The sequence below is a fragment of the Macaca fascicularis genome, chromosome 11 (assembly GCF_037993035.2).
Source record: "Macaca fascicularis isolate 582-1 chromosome 11, T2T-MFA8v1.1".
In the NCBI taxonomy this organism is placed as follows: Eukaryota; Metazoa; Chordata; class Mammalia; order Primates; family Cercopithecidae; genus Macaca; species Macaca fascicularis.
The window spans coordinates 60,652,505-60,668,508 of NC_088385.1; the positions used below are offsets into that span (position 1 = coordinate 60,652,505).

A 16,004-nucleotide genomic window follows, 5' to 3' on the forward strand; every position below is an offset into this window, starting at 1 on the left:
AGTTAGCACCTATTTGAAATTCCTTCTTATGGTTATTTCTAGTCTGGGATTCTGTAACCCTATGAACCAACTTGGATATGCCCTTGCCTTATCTTGATGCTATTACCAATTTTGTGACCTGTATTAAATAATAAGACATCCCATAACTAGTAGGTGGCAGATTGGTGTGTCCACTGCAGGTTATAAAATAAAAAACGAGCTTGGTGGAGGGACCTTCCTATGTGTAATGCATTGTTAGGTGGAGCACCTGGCTGCCCAATGGATAACCTCAGTTGCTGCCTGGAGGCCTCTACCTCGGGGAAGGGAGGCCTTGAGAGCCATTTTGACCCAAGTTCAAATTCTCTAGAACAAACAAGCCGATCTCTTGCTCCAAGCTCCAGTCAAGAGGCTCCAGTGTGTTTATTGACTCTTGCATGACCCTGCCCTGGAGAACAAATAAGCAACTCAACCTGACTCATTCCCTCCACCAACTATACTGTGGTCCATTGCTGGTGTTTGCCAGAAAAATCCCTCAGGCCCTGTGGAAAATTAGAGAGCCAAAGGTTAGGGCTCTCTGGTCATATATTCCTACTCTTTCTTCCCATAGAACGTTAATCCTCCCTGGAGGTGCAGAAGACTAGCAGTGACTTCCAATTCATTTGGCTTGGGCCCTCTCCATTGCTTGAGGCAAATCAGCTTGCTTCACTGATTCATTCATTTGACAAATATTTATTGAACACCTGCTATATGTGAGGCTTTCCTCTCTTAGGATGGGAGCTTACTGATTTTTGCTATGGAGAATGCTGATGCTTCCTTTTTTTTTTTTTTTTTTTTTTTTTTTTTGAGACAGAACCTTGCTCTGTCAACCAGTCTGGAGTGCAGTGGCGCGATCTCGGCTCACTGTAACCTCCACCTCCTGGGTTCAAGTGATTCTCCTGCCTCAGCTTCCCAAATAGGTGGGACTACAGGTGTGCACCACCATGCCTGGTTAATTTTTGTGTTTTTAGTGGAGACAGGGTTTTGCCATGTTGGCCAAGCTGGTCTTGAACTCCTGACCTTAGGTGATTGCCCCCCTTGGCCTCCCAAAGTGCTGGGAATACAGGTGTGAGCCCCTGCACCTGGCCCAGTGCTTCCATCTTTTAACGAAAAGGTTTGAAGTGCCCTTTTCCTGACATCTTGTAAGAATAACAATACCTTTTCTCTCCCTTACCACCACTGGAAGAACTTAGTTCTGAACCCAAACCATCTCCTTTCATTAAGTCTTTGGTGGATCATTTTTACCTCTTGGGATTTCATCATGCCCTGCTCCCCATTTTCCTCCACAGAAGAGGAGGCAGCCTCGTGCTCGTCTATATGTGCTCAGCTTATTCCTTCTCACTGTTTTTAAAAAGAAGGAACCCAACTCAGCCCCTCCTCCTTGTGTTTAAGGGAGTGCTGTTTCCCAAACTGTGTAATCCTCAAAGCACTGAGGTTTCACCTGATGTTAATAAGGATTTCTTGAAAAAGCTTGAATCAGGTCATTTTAGGAGACAATGGATGAGACAAAATTAAAATCTTAAGCAGCAGGGCTTCTCAGAACCTTTAACATATTAATATTCATTTCAAATCTCAAGAGGGAGACATAATTTGCAATATTTTCTAAATTATTAGACACGGAAGCCCCTTTTAAAGAAAAACCTCTTATTCGTTCTTGGGACATTAGCGTTCCATTAAATTCAATTTGAGAAATGCTGATGTAGTAGCAGGAATATTAAGAGACAGGAACCTGAACTTGCATCCCTCTTCGACACTCAGTTTTGTGACTCTGGAAAAATCACTTCTTCTCTATGGACCTCCATTTCTTTACCTGGAAAATGAGGAGGCTGAATTAAATTATCCTTCAGTCCTCTTCTAGTTCTGTACAAAGGCATCCACAGGAAGGCCCAATCTCCTAAGAACCAGAAACAAAATCTTAGGTGGATATCTTGACATACCAATAAAGGATATACAAATAATACAATAAAACATTAAACCAATCTGTGACTAAAGAGAGTTGGAGTAAATGCATTTTACAAGAAAGGAAAGATATCTGTGGGAAGAAAACATGGTTGTTTCACATGCAGCTGAATGTCTTAAGGGACAGATCTGAGAAGGCTGCTTGGAAGAAGAGCATTGGTATCAAGAGAAGAAAGAGAGGATACTCTCTGCTGAGAGGAGTGGGTGTGGAAGGTGGGGTGTCCCTGGTTTATGGGGCAAACTACTTGGTTGATAATTCAAAGAGAGTTGAAGAAAGTTCATGTGGGAATTATGATGGAATGACCCAGATCCTGGGAGTCAATAAAGGTAAAGGAGCTTGACCTGGAGCACCTGGGAAGGTGGGTCAGTGCATATTTCATTCCCAGTCATTTGTGGTGAGGTCAAGGCTCCAGGGTGCTTGGACAAGACATGTGCATATGTGGATGGCATTGGAGACAGACAGGTTCCCTAGTGGATGGCCCAAACCTCTTGCCTCTTCTTGCATTGGGTGTGATGGGCTAGAGCTCTAGATTAAATCCATGCCTGTGAGCACTGTCACTAAGAGAAGATAAGAACTATGAGCAGAGACGCTTATCTTCATAGCTGTTCTGGTTTGATTTATATTATGTGTGTGTGTGTGTGTGTGTGTGTGTGTGTGTGTGTGTGTGTGTGTGTGTTGGGTCTATATACACCTATGTGTATGAATGTGTTTTTATGTAAGTGTGCTCTTGGACATGTATGTGGAAATGTGACCATGTTTTATATGTATATATGGGTCTGCAAAGTGCTTATATGTCTACCTATGCTGTGCCTATTGTAAAAAAAAGTGAGGTTTAATTTTATGTATGTATGTAAAATGGTGTGTACACTACATATGCCTATGGATAGTGGTCTAGTTTATATACGTGAGGCATGTATTAATATTATATTCACATTCGTATTTATGTGTAAATGTTTATATGTATTTATATGTCTGTATCTTAGGTTGTATCTTTTTGAACTACTTATTTTTATATTTCTTTGTATTTAGGGGTGGGATTATTTCCTGAATTAAAAAAGTGTTTATTGAGAGCCTACTATGTGCAGGGCATATTCCTATGTATGTATATAGGGTGTACCTAAGTCTATAAACATGCTTGGAAGGTACACATGCCCTTATGTATATGCCATCAAGTTCATGAAATGCTTAAGTGTATACTGATATCCTCACCTATCTAATTTTTTTTTTTTTTTGAGATGGAGCCTTGTACTGTCGCCTGGGCTGGAGTGCAATGGCACGATCTTGGCTCACTGGAACCTCCGCCTCCCGGGTTCAAGAGATTCTCCTCTCTCAGCCTCCCGAGTAGCTGGGATTACAGGCGCCCGCCACCACACCCGGCTAAGTTTTTGTATTTTCAGTAGAGACGGGGCTTCACTATGTTGGCCAGGCTGGTCTCAAACTCCTGACCTCGTGATCCGCCTGCCTTGGCCTCCCAAAGTGCTGGGATTATAGGCGTGAGCAACCGTGCCTGGCCACCTATCTAATTTTTAAATCCTCCATTAAATGTCATCACTGTAATCTCTTCCTAATTATTTTTTGGAAGAAGCAGGAGATAACTAAAAAGATTGAGTATGAGCACGTGTGTGCATCTAATGCAGGTATGTCTGTGTGATGTAAGATTGTGCCCTCTTTATTTTTTCATTTATTTTTCATTTTCGATCTCCTCCTAGATCTTTGTGCCATCTCACTCTAAGCACTTCTTGCTCCCATACAGCTTGGAAAAATACCTAAGACACTCCTTCACCACTATCAATGAATACCTTGTTTTCTCTTCCTGGTCTGTCCAACCCAGGAAGAAAGGATGAGAGACAGTTAACAACTGATATTAAGCTCTAACTGTCTAAGAAAATGTTTCTTTTTGCCTCTCTCTGGCCCTATCTTGTCTATCCTTCAACTAGTTCTCCTAATCCCTCGAAAGAGAGACACAGGTTTTCTTTTCCTCAGAGAAACCAGAGGGAGAGGAAGAGAGATTTTACTCTAAGGGAATCTGCTCCCATTTTATGGGGTTTGTCAATAATGTTCCTTCATCAAGATAGCATCTCAGAATGAAAGAGGCCTCTGCTCTTCATGAAAAGAGTTGTTTTTTCTTAAGGGGGGAGTGTAGGGGGCATTAAATAAACCTGTTTGTTAAAAAAGTACCTTTGCAGCAAGGAAATGTGTTATTATTGTAATTGTCTAATGCTAATTATACTTATTACTATAATAACCATTTTGTTGTAACAAATGATGTAATCCTCTTCATTTCTGTCACCGCCAGAGGCAGAGGTGAGTGGAGTGTCTATAGCAAGAGGGGGGACTGGAGGTTGTTCTTGGCGGGGAGGTGCAGTCAGGCCTAGTGAAGGTGGGGAGCTTGTGCTGGTGGCTGGCTTTGCTGCTGAGGAGGTGAGCGGTGCAGGGCAGAAGATACCTGGACTGTTTCACTCCCCAGCCCTGCTTCTCTCTGGAACTCTATTCTAGGGCCTTTCCTGAAAGCATTTAATCATTCAGTCAGACCTCCATTTATTAACTCAACAAACACTCATTTGGTACCTGCTGTGTTCCATATGTTAGAGTCAGCCCTGGTGATATAGAGTAAATCAGATAGGATGTTTACTGCTGAGATGTTCACAGTCTAGTGGTGGAAAGCATTTGTAAGCATGCAAACATGATTTTCAGTGCACTAGAATAAGGGTGGTATAGAGTATTTAGAGTGCTATGACTATATGCATAGAAGAGGCAACTTATTCTGGGTACAGAAGCCTGAAAAGCTGGACCTTTTGGAGGAACACTAGGAGTTTGCAGCACAGAGAAGGGAGTTAGCATGTCCAGGAAGAAGGAACTATATTACTAAGGGTATGGAGGCATGATAAAGACTGTTTGTTTTTGTTAATATTAATAATAATTTAAAAATAATAAACATAGCTCATATTCATATCATACACTGTTCTAGGAACTTGCATGTGTTGATTCGCTTAATCTTCACAACAATGCTATGTAGTCGCTCTGTAGTGAAAATTAAGTGATCAATAGATGCAAAGTGCTTAGAACAGTGCCTAATATGAATAAGCTATTTTTATTATTGGTTTGTTATTACCATTTAACATATGTAAAAACAGAGACTTAGGTTGAGTAACTTGCCCTGTTTCACATATACAGTAAGCAACAAGCTTGGGTTTGAATCCCAGTTCTGAATAGAGCTGCAGTTTTCAGCCACTCTTGTAGTTAGGGTATGGAGTGCATGCTAGGGAGGGGTCGTAATTTGTAATAAGACTGCCAAATAGTTTGGGGCTAGAGTGTAAAAGACCTTGTATACCATTAGAAGTTTTTAAATAGAGGAGTAACAAGATAAGACCTACATTTTAGAAAGGCAGTTCCCAAAAACTAGGACTATGTGGACAACTGGCCTACTGGATCTTCCCATCTCAAAGTGAAGCTGAAGGTTCAGCTTCTAAGAGAGACAGCTCTTAGTCATACCGCATTCAGCTCCACAGTTGATCCAGCAGCCTGCAGAGCTGCTCTAGCTGGCTGCCTATGAGATGTGGAAGGAAAGAGAATTGGAGCAACTGTCGGGTTAATAAACTCTGTGGAGAGGGCCAAACCACGTTTCCCAGGCCCCATGATCAGTGTGTCTAAATGAAGCACAACAACATCTTGCTGGTAGGCTGACTTCCTTTAGTGTTAATGGACATCACAGATCTTCTCTAACTTCTGGGCTGCGGCCTTGTCTGTCTTGTTTTTTTTTTTTTTGCCACATTTTCTTCTTTTTTTTTTTTTTTTAAAATTTATTTATTATTATTATACTTTAAGTTGTAGGGTACATGTGCATAACGTGCAGGTTTGTTACATATGTATACTTGTGCCATGTTGGTGTGCTGCACCCATCAACTTGTCATTTACATCAGGTATAACTCCCAATGCAATCCCTCCCCCCTCCCCTCTCCCCCCTTCCCATGATAGGCCCCGGTGTGTGATGTTCCCCTTCCTGAGTCCAAGTGATCTCATTGTTCAGTTCCCACCTATGAGTGAGAACATGCGGTGTTTGGTTTTCTGTTCTTGTGATAGTTTGCTAAGAATGATGGTTTCCAGCTGCATCCATGTCCCTACAAAGGACACAAACTCATCCTTTTTGATGGCTGCATAGTATTCCATGGTGTATATGTGCCACATTTTCTTAATCCAATCTGTCACTGATGGACATTTGGGTTGATTCCAAGTCTTTGCTATTGTGAATAGTGCTGCAATAAACATACGTGTGCATGTGTCTTTATAGCAGCCTAATTTATAATCCTTTGGGTATATACCCAGTAATGGGATGGCTGGGTCATATGGTACATCTAGTTCTAGATCCTTGAGGAATCGCCATACTGTTTTCCATAATGGTTGAACTAGTTTACAATCCAACCAACAGTGTAAAAGTGTTCCTATTTCTCCACATCCTCTCCAGCACCTGTTGTTTCCTGACTTTTTAATGATCGCCATTCTAACTGGTGTGAGATGGTATCTCATTGTGGTTTTGATTTGCATTTCTGTGATGGCCAGTGATGATGAGCATTTTTTCATGTGTCTGTTGGCTGTATGAATGTCTTCTTTTGAGAAATGTCTGTTCATATCCTTTGCCCACTTTTTGATGGGGTTGTTTGTTTTTTTCTTGTAAATTTGTTTGAGTTCTTTGTAGGTTCTGGATATTAGCCCTTTGTCAGATGAGTAGACTGCAAAAATTTTCTCCCATTCTGTAGGTTGCCTGTTCACTCTGATGGTAGTTTCTTTTGCTGTGCAGAAGCTCTTTAGTTTAATGAGATCCCATTTGTCAATTTTGGCTTTTGCTGCCGTTGCTTTTGGTGTTTTAGACATGAAGTCTTTGCCCATGCCTATGTCCTGAATGGTACTACCTAGGTTTTCCTCTAGGATTTTTATGGTATTAGGTCTAACATTTAAGTCTCTAATCCATCTTGAATTAATTTTCGTATAAGGAGTAAGGAAAGGATCCAGTTTCAGCTTTCTACTTATGGCTAGCCAATTTTCCCAGCACCATTTATTAAATAGGGAATCCTTTCCCCATTTCTTGTTTCTCTCAGGTTTGTCAAAGATCAGATGGCTGTAGATGTGTGGTATTATTTCTGAGGACTCTGTTCTGTTCCATTTGTCTGTCTTGTTTACCACAATATCTCTAGTACCAGCAGAGGGCCTGCCAATGGCACATGTTAATAAATCTATGATATGAACAACCAGTCATTTGTCCTGGAGCTCTGGGTACCCCAAGCTTGGCTGAATGCTCCCACAATTAAGTCTTTCATTATTAATTAAACAAGTAGGCCAGGCACGGTGGCCCACACCTGTAATCCCAGCACTTTGGGAGGCTGAGGTGGGTGGATCACGAGGTCAAGAGATTGAGACTATCCTGGCCAACATGGTGAAATCTCATCTCTACTAAAAATACAAAAATTAGTTGGGTGTGGTGACATGTGCCTGTAGTCCCAGCAACTTGGGAGACTGAGGCAGGAGAATCGCTTGAACCTGGGAGGCAGAAGTTGCAGTGAGCTGAGATCACACCACTGCACTCCAGCTTGGTGATAGAGCAAGACTCTGTCTCAAAAAAAAAAAAAAAATTCCTCCTGTTATTAGTGCTCTTCTCTCCACTCCACCACACACACAAACATATATTCCCCTACTTCTCCCCACTTATCACTTTGAGGTCTGTCTTTTCACCATAGAGGAGGGCATCAAAGATAATAGTAATAATGGCTAGTAGTCACTGAATGCCTACCAGTGCAAGGCATTGTTCTAAGCCTTTCATGTGTTAACTAAGGTGTTACAACAATTGGATGAGGAGATACTATTATCGTTCCCACTTTATCGATCAGGAAACTGAGCTATGAAGAAGTCAAATAACTTGCTCAAGGTCACATAGCTGTTAAGTAGTAAACCCTTATCTTCTTCATTAGTGCATTGAAACATTAATAAACATGCAAATCAGCTGAAGCTTTGTTAAAGTGCACATTCTGATTCAGTGACTTTATGGTGGGGTCTGAAATTCTGCATGATTGGTAAGCTTCCAAGTGATGCCAGTGCTGTCCATCCATGAGTACATCTTGTGCAGTGAGGCTCCGTAGTGTGTTTGCAACCTCTCTATACCAACCATTTTCTGACTCCCGATGTCATGAGCTATCAGAGTTATTTCCTGACTTGTTTAAAAGAAGAAACTGGCACCTATTATGACATTTGTTTAAAAGAAGAAACTGACACCTATGGTCAGTTTCTTCCTGGGAGACAAAAGGGAGTTCCAACTGGCCAGTTATTTTGAATGTCTTTGGTGAAAAGAACTGATCCTAAGCAAAGGGAGGATGGCTCTAGACTTAATGGCTTTGAGCCCAGCTCATACTGCAGGCCCTGATCATGTCTACTGGTTGATGGCCACTGGAGGAGTCTCCTCTACTTTTATTCCATTGAGACCACTAATTGAATTAGCCCTAGGTACTTAGGGTGAAGGTGTCCCCACTTCAAGGCTTCCACAGTAGACCATTGATTAGCCGTGCCTCTGGAATTCCCAAGCTCAATGTCTGGAATTCTTTGCTCCTTCCAAATGCAGAGTTAGTAAGAGAAGGTAGGAAGACATATGAGGGCAAAGTTCCATGAAAAGAGCAGATTGATACATTTACTAACAAGTACATTTGAGGCCCTGATATTAAAATGAAATTATTTTATCTTAACCCCCAGGTCTCAGGTGAGCTGCAGGAATAATGGAGTCAACTCTCATTCAATGTCTTTTCCTAATCAAGACTGCCTTCTCCTGTGTTCTCCAGCAAGATGTACTTATGAGACATAATTTCTAAGACAATTCTGAAGGCAGACACACATTTTTGGAACATTAAAAAAAAGGTTACATTAAAAAGTCCCAAATAAATAATTTTTCACTTTTTTAAAACTGACTTGGCAAGAACTGTGTCACAGCCCTCCCACGTTAGCCCAGAAAACTGGGAGTTGACCACAGCCATTCTGATGGGAAGCTGCATCTCTAAGGTCCTTTCTCACTTTAAGATTCTCTGATTCCATTCCATTCAGGTCTAGGGCTGTGGTACTCAAGTGAAGCTGCTAAGACCCCTGGGGGCAGTCGTAGCTCCCAGACAGCTTGGGTTTTCTCTTGGAAAAACTTTAGGCAGTTCAACTCTTAGAGAGAAGGAACTCCGTGGGGGAAGCACAGAGCTTGGTGTTGTGGGGTTTCTCTCCTCCTTTCCATTTCTTCTTGTCCCACGGCTATCCTTAGAGTCAAAAGCAGCGTCGTTACCTGCCCAGCTAGCACTAGCCACCTGAGTGAGTGTTTCATCTTCAGACCCTTCCTCATTTCTCCTGTTGAAGTTAAAAGCAAAACAAAACAACTAGGTTTTTAATTTTAAAGTACCTATTATGAATAACACATTGTGCTAGTTGCTGTGGAATATACAAAAATAAATAAGATGTAACATTTTTTAAGACAGGGAAAATGGCATGTGAAGATGAAGGGAAGGGCCCAGGTAATGTGTCTACAAGCCAAGGAACACCAAAGATCGCCAGCAGAGCACCAGAAGCTAGGGCAGAAGCGTGGGGCGGGTTTTCCCTCACAGCCCTCAGAAGGAATCAACCCTCCTGACACTGTGATCTTGGACTTCCAGCCTCCAGAATGGAGAGACAATAAATTTCTGTCGCTTAAGCTACTTAATTTGTGATACTTTGTTACAGCAGTTCTAGCAGATTAGGAAAGATGCTAACTGTATAAAGGCAAAAAGAAAAAAAAAGAATAGCCTAGTAGAGTAAAAGTTTATGAACTGGAATATTTTCTATGAGATAGGTACAGATAAAGTCCTATGGGGATTCAAAGAAGCAAGAACAAGTAAAATAATGTATATGAAAGAAAATTTTTAAAGCTGTAAATACTCTATGAATATAAATTTTTGACTTCCTCAAGCAAGGAAAAGAGAACAAGATTGGGAATCAGGAGGCCTGACCCTAGACCAGGGGTTGGCAAACTAAAGCCCAAGCTTGTTTTTATACAACCCTCAAGCTAAGAATGGTTGTAACATTTTTAAAAGTATTGTATTAAACAATAACAGCAACAAGAAAGAGAACTGTGCAACAGAGACTGAATGTTGCTTGCAAAGCCTAAAATACTTACTGTCTGGTCCTTTATAGAGAAAGTTTGCCAACCTCCTGATCTAGACAAGATTTTGCCATAACTGTGTGACTATTGACAAATCTGGCTAAGGAATTGGGCCTTATCCAGTAAGTAATGGTGTTCATCAAGTGGATAAGATGGCTAGGTCTGTTGGTAGTAGAAGGATGAATTGGAATAGGAATCATGCATAGAAATGTCTAGGAGGCAATTTAAAATTCTAATCTAGAAAGCCAGGAGAGATGTCAATTTGGGAATCATTAGCACATATTCAGGGCTTGAAAAGAGAATGGATGAAAGCACTCAAGGACAAGACCAAAGATGGGAACTTGGGCATGCCCACTTTAAGGGAAGGAGAATAGAGCAAGAGAAGAGTGAAAGAGACTGAGAAAAAGTGATCCGGGAAGTAGAAGAACAAGAGATGAACAGCATCACAGACAGAGTAGGTTGTCAACAATGTTAAATGCCAAAGAGAGGGAAAGTGGAATGAAGAATGAAAAGAAGCCTTGGATATGTCACTGGTGACATTGTGACAACAGTTTCAGGAGAGTGGTAGAGTTGGGAGTAGGGGCAGGATAGTGCCTTTCAGGATGTTGGTAGTCAAGGGAAGGATGGAGACCAGCTCATAGGCTGAGTGGAAGCAGAGTCAACCGAGGCAGAAAGTATCCATTTTGCCTACCATGCAAGGTACTTGAGTCTCCAATTAAATAATGCATGTGAAAGTGCTTTGCAAACTATAAAGTACTATACTAATAAAAGGCATGATGTTGTTGTAAACTAAAGTAATTCTAAATTCTACGGTCATATGAAACCATGATTGTTCTCTTCCCTAAGTTTACAACTTTGAATCAAAGCATTTCTATTGCCCATCAGGTCTAAACTGTCCATTCTGGAAGACCTTTCTAGCAGCTGACTATGGCCAACCTCATCTTCCAAGGTTTTTTTTTTTTTTTTTTGAGACAGAATCTCTCTCTGTTGCCCAGGCTGGAGTGCAGAGATGCAATCTCACTGCACCTCCGCCTCCCGAGTTTAAGTGATTCTCCTGCCTCAGCCTCCTGAGTAACTGGGATTACAGGCATGTGCCACTGTGCCCAGCCCCTCTTCCTATTTTTTTACTTCCCACTCTGGAACTGTCTGCACCAACCAGGTAAACATACTTTTCATCCTCCCCACAAGCCTTGTTTTCCTATTCTTTTGAGCTTTTACCCAGGCCATTTGCCTTGCTTTTATTTTTTTTTTTAATTTATTTATTTTTTTTTTTGCAGAAATAAATTTTATTTTTAATTTTCAGAAGTAAAAAAAGTAGTTATAATACTTTAACTGTTAACAAGGCTTAGTTGATATCTGGTTAACCTAATACAGCATTAATGTTTTTATTCTTCTCTTGAAAATACTCAAATACACCTGCATTGTTCTCTTTTAAAAACATACCAAGGATACTTGCATTTAACAAGTTTTTTGAGGAAGAAAATTGTACAACATTCATGTTTTTCATGACACTGAAAATACTGAATTATATGTCAACTTATCTCTAAGAAAAAGTAGCATAATTAAAATCACTGGTTCTCTAATCTTTAATTCTCTCTCCACAAATAAAACCTATCACTTTTCACAATAAAAAAGCAAAAAATAATATACAATTAAAAGGAGGTAAACTGAAACTCTTTATCCCCTTTGTCAAAAGATAAATTAATTGTGGGAGATCAACACAACAATCATCACTGATTTTTTTTCTTTTACCATTTAACTCTGGTTCAAAAGATAAATAATAATCTATAATCCGGCAGTGTATACAAACTTCTTATCACATTTTCCCTTATTTTGTAAAAAAGGAAAATAGGTTTAATGTTTAAAAGAAGCATTAGTGTGATATTATTACTGAAAGGCAATTTTGCTATTATCACAACTCAAAAAGTACCCACAGGAATCTTTTAGGAAACAGGTTACTGTCTATTTCACAAAACATAAAAGTAGGTGGTCATAAATACACAAGAAAAACAAAACATTTTTTGTCCTTAGTTATATTGCTCCCTCCCGGCCCGAAATTCAGATGAAAAAGATTAAACAACTTCTGCAGATCACATCTATCTATTTTAACAACTTAATGTAAATGAAAAGCAGTCTTCATTTTAAAATAAATATCGTAACACCATTTTTGAAACTGCAAATGAAACTCTCATTATATAAGAGAATGTCAGTATCAAAATCTTGTATCTTGACAATTAGGTACCATAATCAATGAATATAATTTGAAGCTCTCAAATTATTTATTTTCAATTCAAGTGAAGACAATTAGGCCACTGCAGTCATTTCCTCATCTGAATCACTTGATTCATCGTTTAGTTCCAATTCCCCTAAATCTTGGTCTACAGTTATAATAGTTTTCCTCTTGCACTTCTTGGGAATTGCATCATTAGCGCCAATTTTTCTCATTTTAATGTTCGGTAATTTCTTCAGATCAAAGTCCCATTCCCTGAACATTTTCAGATTACTTGCATTTAGGATGTCAGGAATCTCAAGGCCATATCCTTCATACTGTTGTCGCTCCCGCTCCATGGTCTGCTTGATGACGGTCTCCCGGGAACAGTGCCGCCTCCCCTGCCTGTCCCTGATACTGTTATGTAACTCAATCTGCTCCAGCTCACTGCTGAATCGATTCAAGTACCTTTCAATTAGTTGACAAGCATCTTTCTTTGAATATCTGTTCTTCTGGGGATCAAGATGGTTTTGAAACCATTGCAGTTTTTCACCAATAAGGTTGAGACGCAAGGCCTTTTCATTCTTCAATTTTTCCTTTTTTTCTTGTTTGTGGGCCTCTCTCGTAATTTGAGCTGCTTTTCTACTATATGGATGGATGACTTTTTTTTCCCGTCCTGCACTTTTTCCCTTTGGTGCTTTAGGCATGGTGACGTCCTCGTGGCCACGGAGCAGCTCCGTACTCTAGACCCAGGTAATCTCACCGACCGCAGGAGCAGCAGCTCACAAGAGCACCCGGGTTGAATCCCCTGCCTTGCTTTTAAAGCTAAAGAGTTGCTTGCTTTAAATGCTGACAGATTTAGGAAATAAGAATACAGGGTGCCAGTTAAATTTGAATTTCAGATAAACAAGTAATTTTTAGTGTATGTCCCATGAAATATTTGGGCATGGGTATCCTGTATTTTATTTGGCAAACCACACTTCCCCTCCTCTCTTAGTTTATCCATGTGTGTCTCTTTCTTTAGAACTCAGCTTAAAGCTCATCTCTGCTCCTTGACATGATAATTTAATAAAATAATATAGCTTTTTATCAACAAAAAGACCTAGAGTCAAACCCTGGCCCTCTACTTGCATGTGTGCGGTCTTCATTCAATCTTTTTGTTTCTCTGAATCTGTAAATTACCTTTCAAGGCTCCTATTAGGATTGAATTAAACAACAGTTGGTTTATTTGCTTAAGACTTACATTGTTTTTGGTTTTGGTTTTGTTTTTGAGATAGGGTCTGGCTCTGTTGCCCAGGCTGGAGTGCAGTGGTGTGATCTCCACTCACTGCAGCCTTGACCTGAGGATCAAGCGATCCTCTCACCTCAGCCTCCTGAGGAGCTGAGAACACACGTGTGTGCCACCACATCCAGCTAATTCGGAAACTTTTTGTAGAGACAGGGTCTCTCTATGTTGCCTAGGCTGGTCTCAAATTCCTAGGCTCAAGTGATCCCAAAGTTCTGGGATTCCAGGCATGAGCCTCCAAACCCAGCCCAAGGCTTACATATTTATCTAAGTCTACAGATAATGTATTTGCTCTGTGTGCCCTTTCTGCTTAGACACTCAGTTTGTACTTCTTCATTTGTATTGCTGCTTAGAGTCCTGAGGAGTGGGTTTTGCCTTTCCCATCAACCAGAATGCCATCTATTTGGGTCATTCCTTCTAGCATCTAAGGCTGGCATCTACCCACAGGGAGCCTCAGGATAGGGATGGACTGATGGGCTCCCGTTCCCTTCTATCACAATCACTGGAGAGTTATATTCTGTAGGGACCTCAAAAGCAGGTCTTCCATCCCACTTGCTCTCAACACTGCTGTGCTAGCTTTGCATGGGTATTCTGAGTGGGTTGATGGTGAAAAAAGGTGTGGTAAGCCCTTTGGGGTGAGGGGTGGGGAATGGAGGGAAGCCGGAGTAATCATCATTACTAATGTTCTTCTCTGTGACTCAGATTAATTATAAATATTGAAATTCATAAGAGAGAATTATAGTGATGGAATACAGGTAGGAAGGTGAAGGCCTCTAGTGTATTTTCTTTTGAACTCCCGAACGCCCAGCCAGAGGACATAACTTTATTTGCCCAGTTGGGCTTCTGTGTCTGCCCCAGATACTCCTAAGTGGCAGGAGCGGGATAGAATCTGATGCCCCTGTTTCCTCTTGCCTGAAGCTGACTTGGAACCATCCTTAGTATAATACCAATTCGCCTCCTCTCCCCTAGCTGCTGGGGATATGGGTAAGCAGCCAGGTTATCTACATCTCCCAGCTCTGATTTTTATCTCAAGCCCAGGAAAAAAAAAAAAAAATAACAACCCTACACCTGACCAAACTCAGTAATAGAAAGTGGTTTTCTTTTTCCCCTTTCCCTTCCCTGGTCCCCTGGAGCTTATTTCACTGGAAGGGAACGCAGGTTGATGTATTTTTAAATGGCTTTGATTTTATCACCTTGCTTAATGATTTGGCACATTATTTATTAGATGGGGAGCTTCCCAGAGGGGCCTGGCCCATTAACGTATAAATAATGTGGCAAATAGTTCAATAGAGCCATAAAAAAAGTGATTTAGAAATAAATTGACCTCTGTTTGTTACATGTAAACGAAGGCCCAGGGTCATAATGTATTTCATGCCCTTAAGCTGGGATGGTGGGATTGGGGTGGAGAGGGATGAGCGGGGGCTAGTGCAGACACTGGGGGGATTTTTCTTCACTCTCCTTTTTTCTCTACCGTGGTTGAGGGTGTGGCAGGTGTGATTTGGGCTGCATGGGGTGTGTGTGCAGCTGGGTGAATAGTACTTATGGTCTGGGGCGGCCATGTGGTTGGTAAAAATGGAGCAGGGTTTGAGTTGGGAGTTTTCTCCTGGATGCAAATCCTGGTTTGTGACTTTGTCATTTTTGAGAAGTTAACATTTAACCCAGGTATATGGAAAGAGATGTGGATAGTTTGGATGGCTCCTCGTGTCTGAGGAGAAGCAGGAGCTGTCTTGGTACATTCAGGTCACTGTAATGAGCTCCTTTGATGGGAATGCTGTCCAGTTCATCTCCTTCTAGCACAGTGTGTAGCACAGAGTGGGGCATCAATAAATGTCTGTTAGAAATAAGAAACACACGTCCACATGCATACCATGATTGGCGGAGGGAGGAAATGGTGCAGATACTTTCCGAACTAGTGGTAGATGAATGATGGATATAATAGATAACATTTACTGAGATCTTAGTATGTAGTAGGCATTTCGTTATGCACTTTACATAGATAACTTAATTAAATGCTTTATGTGTTTAGATTGTGAAATATGACACATATTCATAAGAGTGCATAAAGAATATATATGCATTTTAATGAATAATGTGGCAAATAGAAACAATCATGTAATCGCCACTCAGATTAAATTTTTTTTTTTTTTTTTTTGGCCAGCACCTTAGAAGCTCCCTGTATGTCTCTTTCTGATCACAGTCCTTTCTCTTTCCCAGAAGTAACTATTCTGTATTTTGTGATAGTAATTCTCTGGCTTTTCATCATGGTTTTATTACCTCGAACAATGTAGTTTGGCTATTTTTGAATTTTATATGAATGAACTCACACTGTATATATTCTTTTGTGCCTTGCACTTCTTACTCCACATTTTATTTGTGATGTTCATCC

General features: G+C 40.7%; 1 protein-coding gene and 1 long non-coding RNA gene across 2 annotated transcripts in view; both read right to left on the reverse strand.

Moving 5' to 3' along the window:
* Positions 1 to 1,902, reverse strand: part of LOC135966242 (uncharacterized) — a 44,888-nt gene extending 42,986 nt beyond the window's left edge. The window contains exon 1 of the long non-coding RNA XR_010579414.1: positions 1,826 to 1,902. This is a non-coding gene — a long non-coding RNA (uncharacterized lncRNA). The remainder of the gene's footprint in view (positions 1 to 1,825) is intronic.
* A 9,458-nt stretch (positions 1,903 to 11,360) lies between these two features.
* On the reverse strand, positions 11,361 to 13,142 carry LOC102128925 (translation machinery-associated protein 16). Its single transcript, XM_045365389.3, has one exon. It carries the CDS (start codon positions 13,038 to 13,040, stop codon positions 12,429 to 12,431), a length of 612 nt encoding a protein of 203 aa, XP_045221324.2. The 5' UTR covers positions 13,041 to 13,142; the 3' UTR covers positions 11,361 to 12,428.
* Positions 13,143 to 16,004: the final 2,862 nt, after the last annotated feature.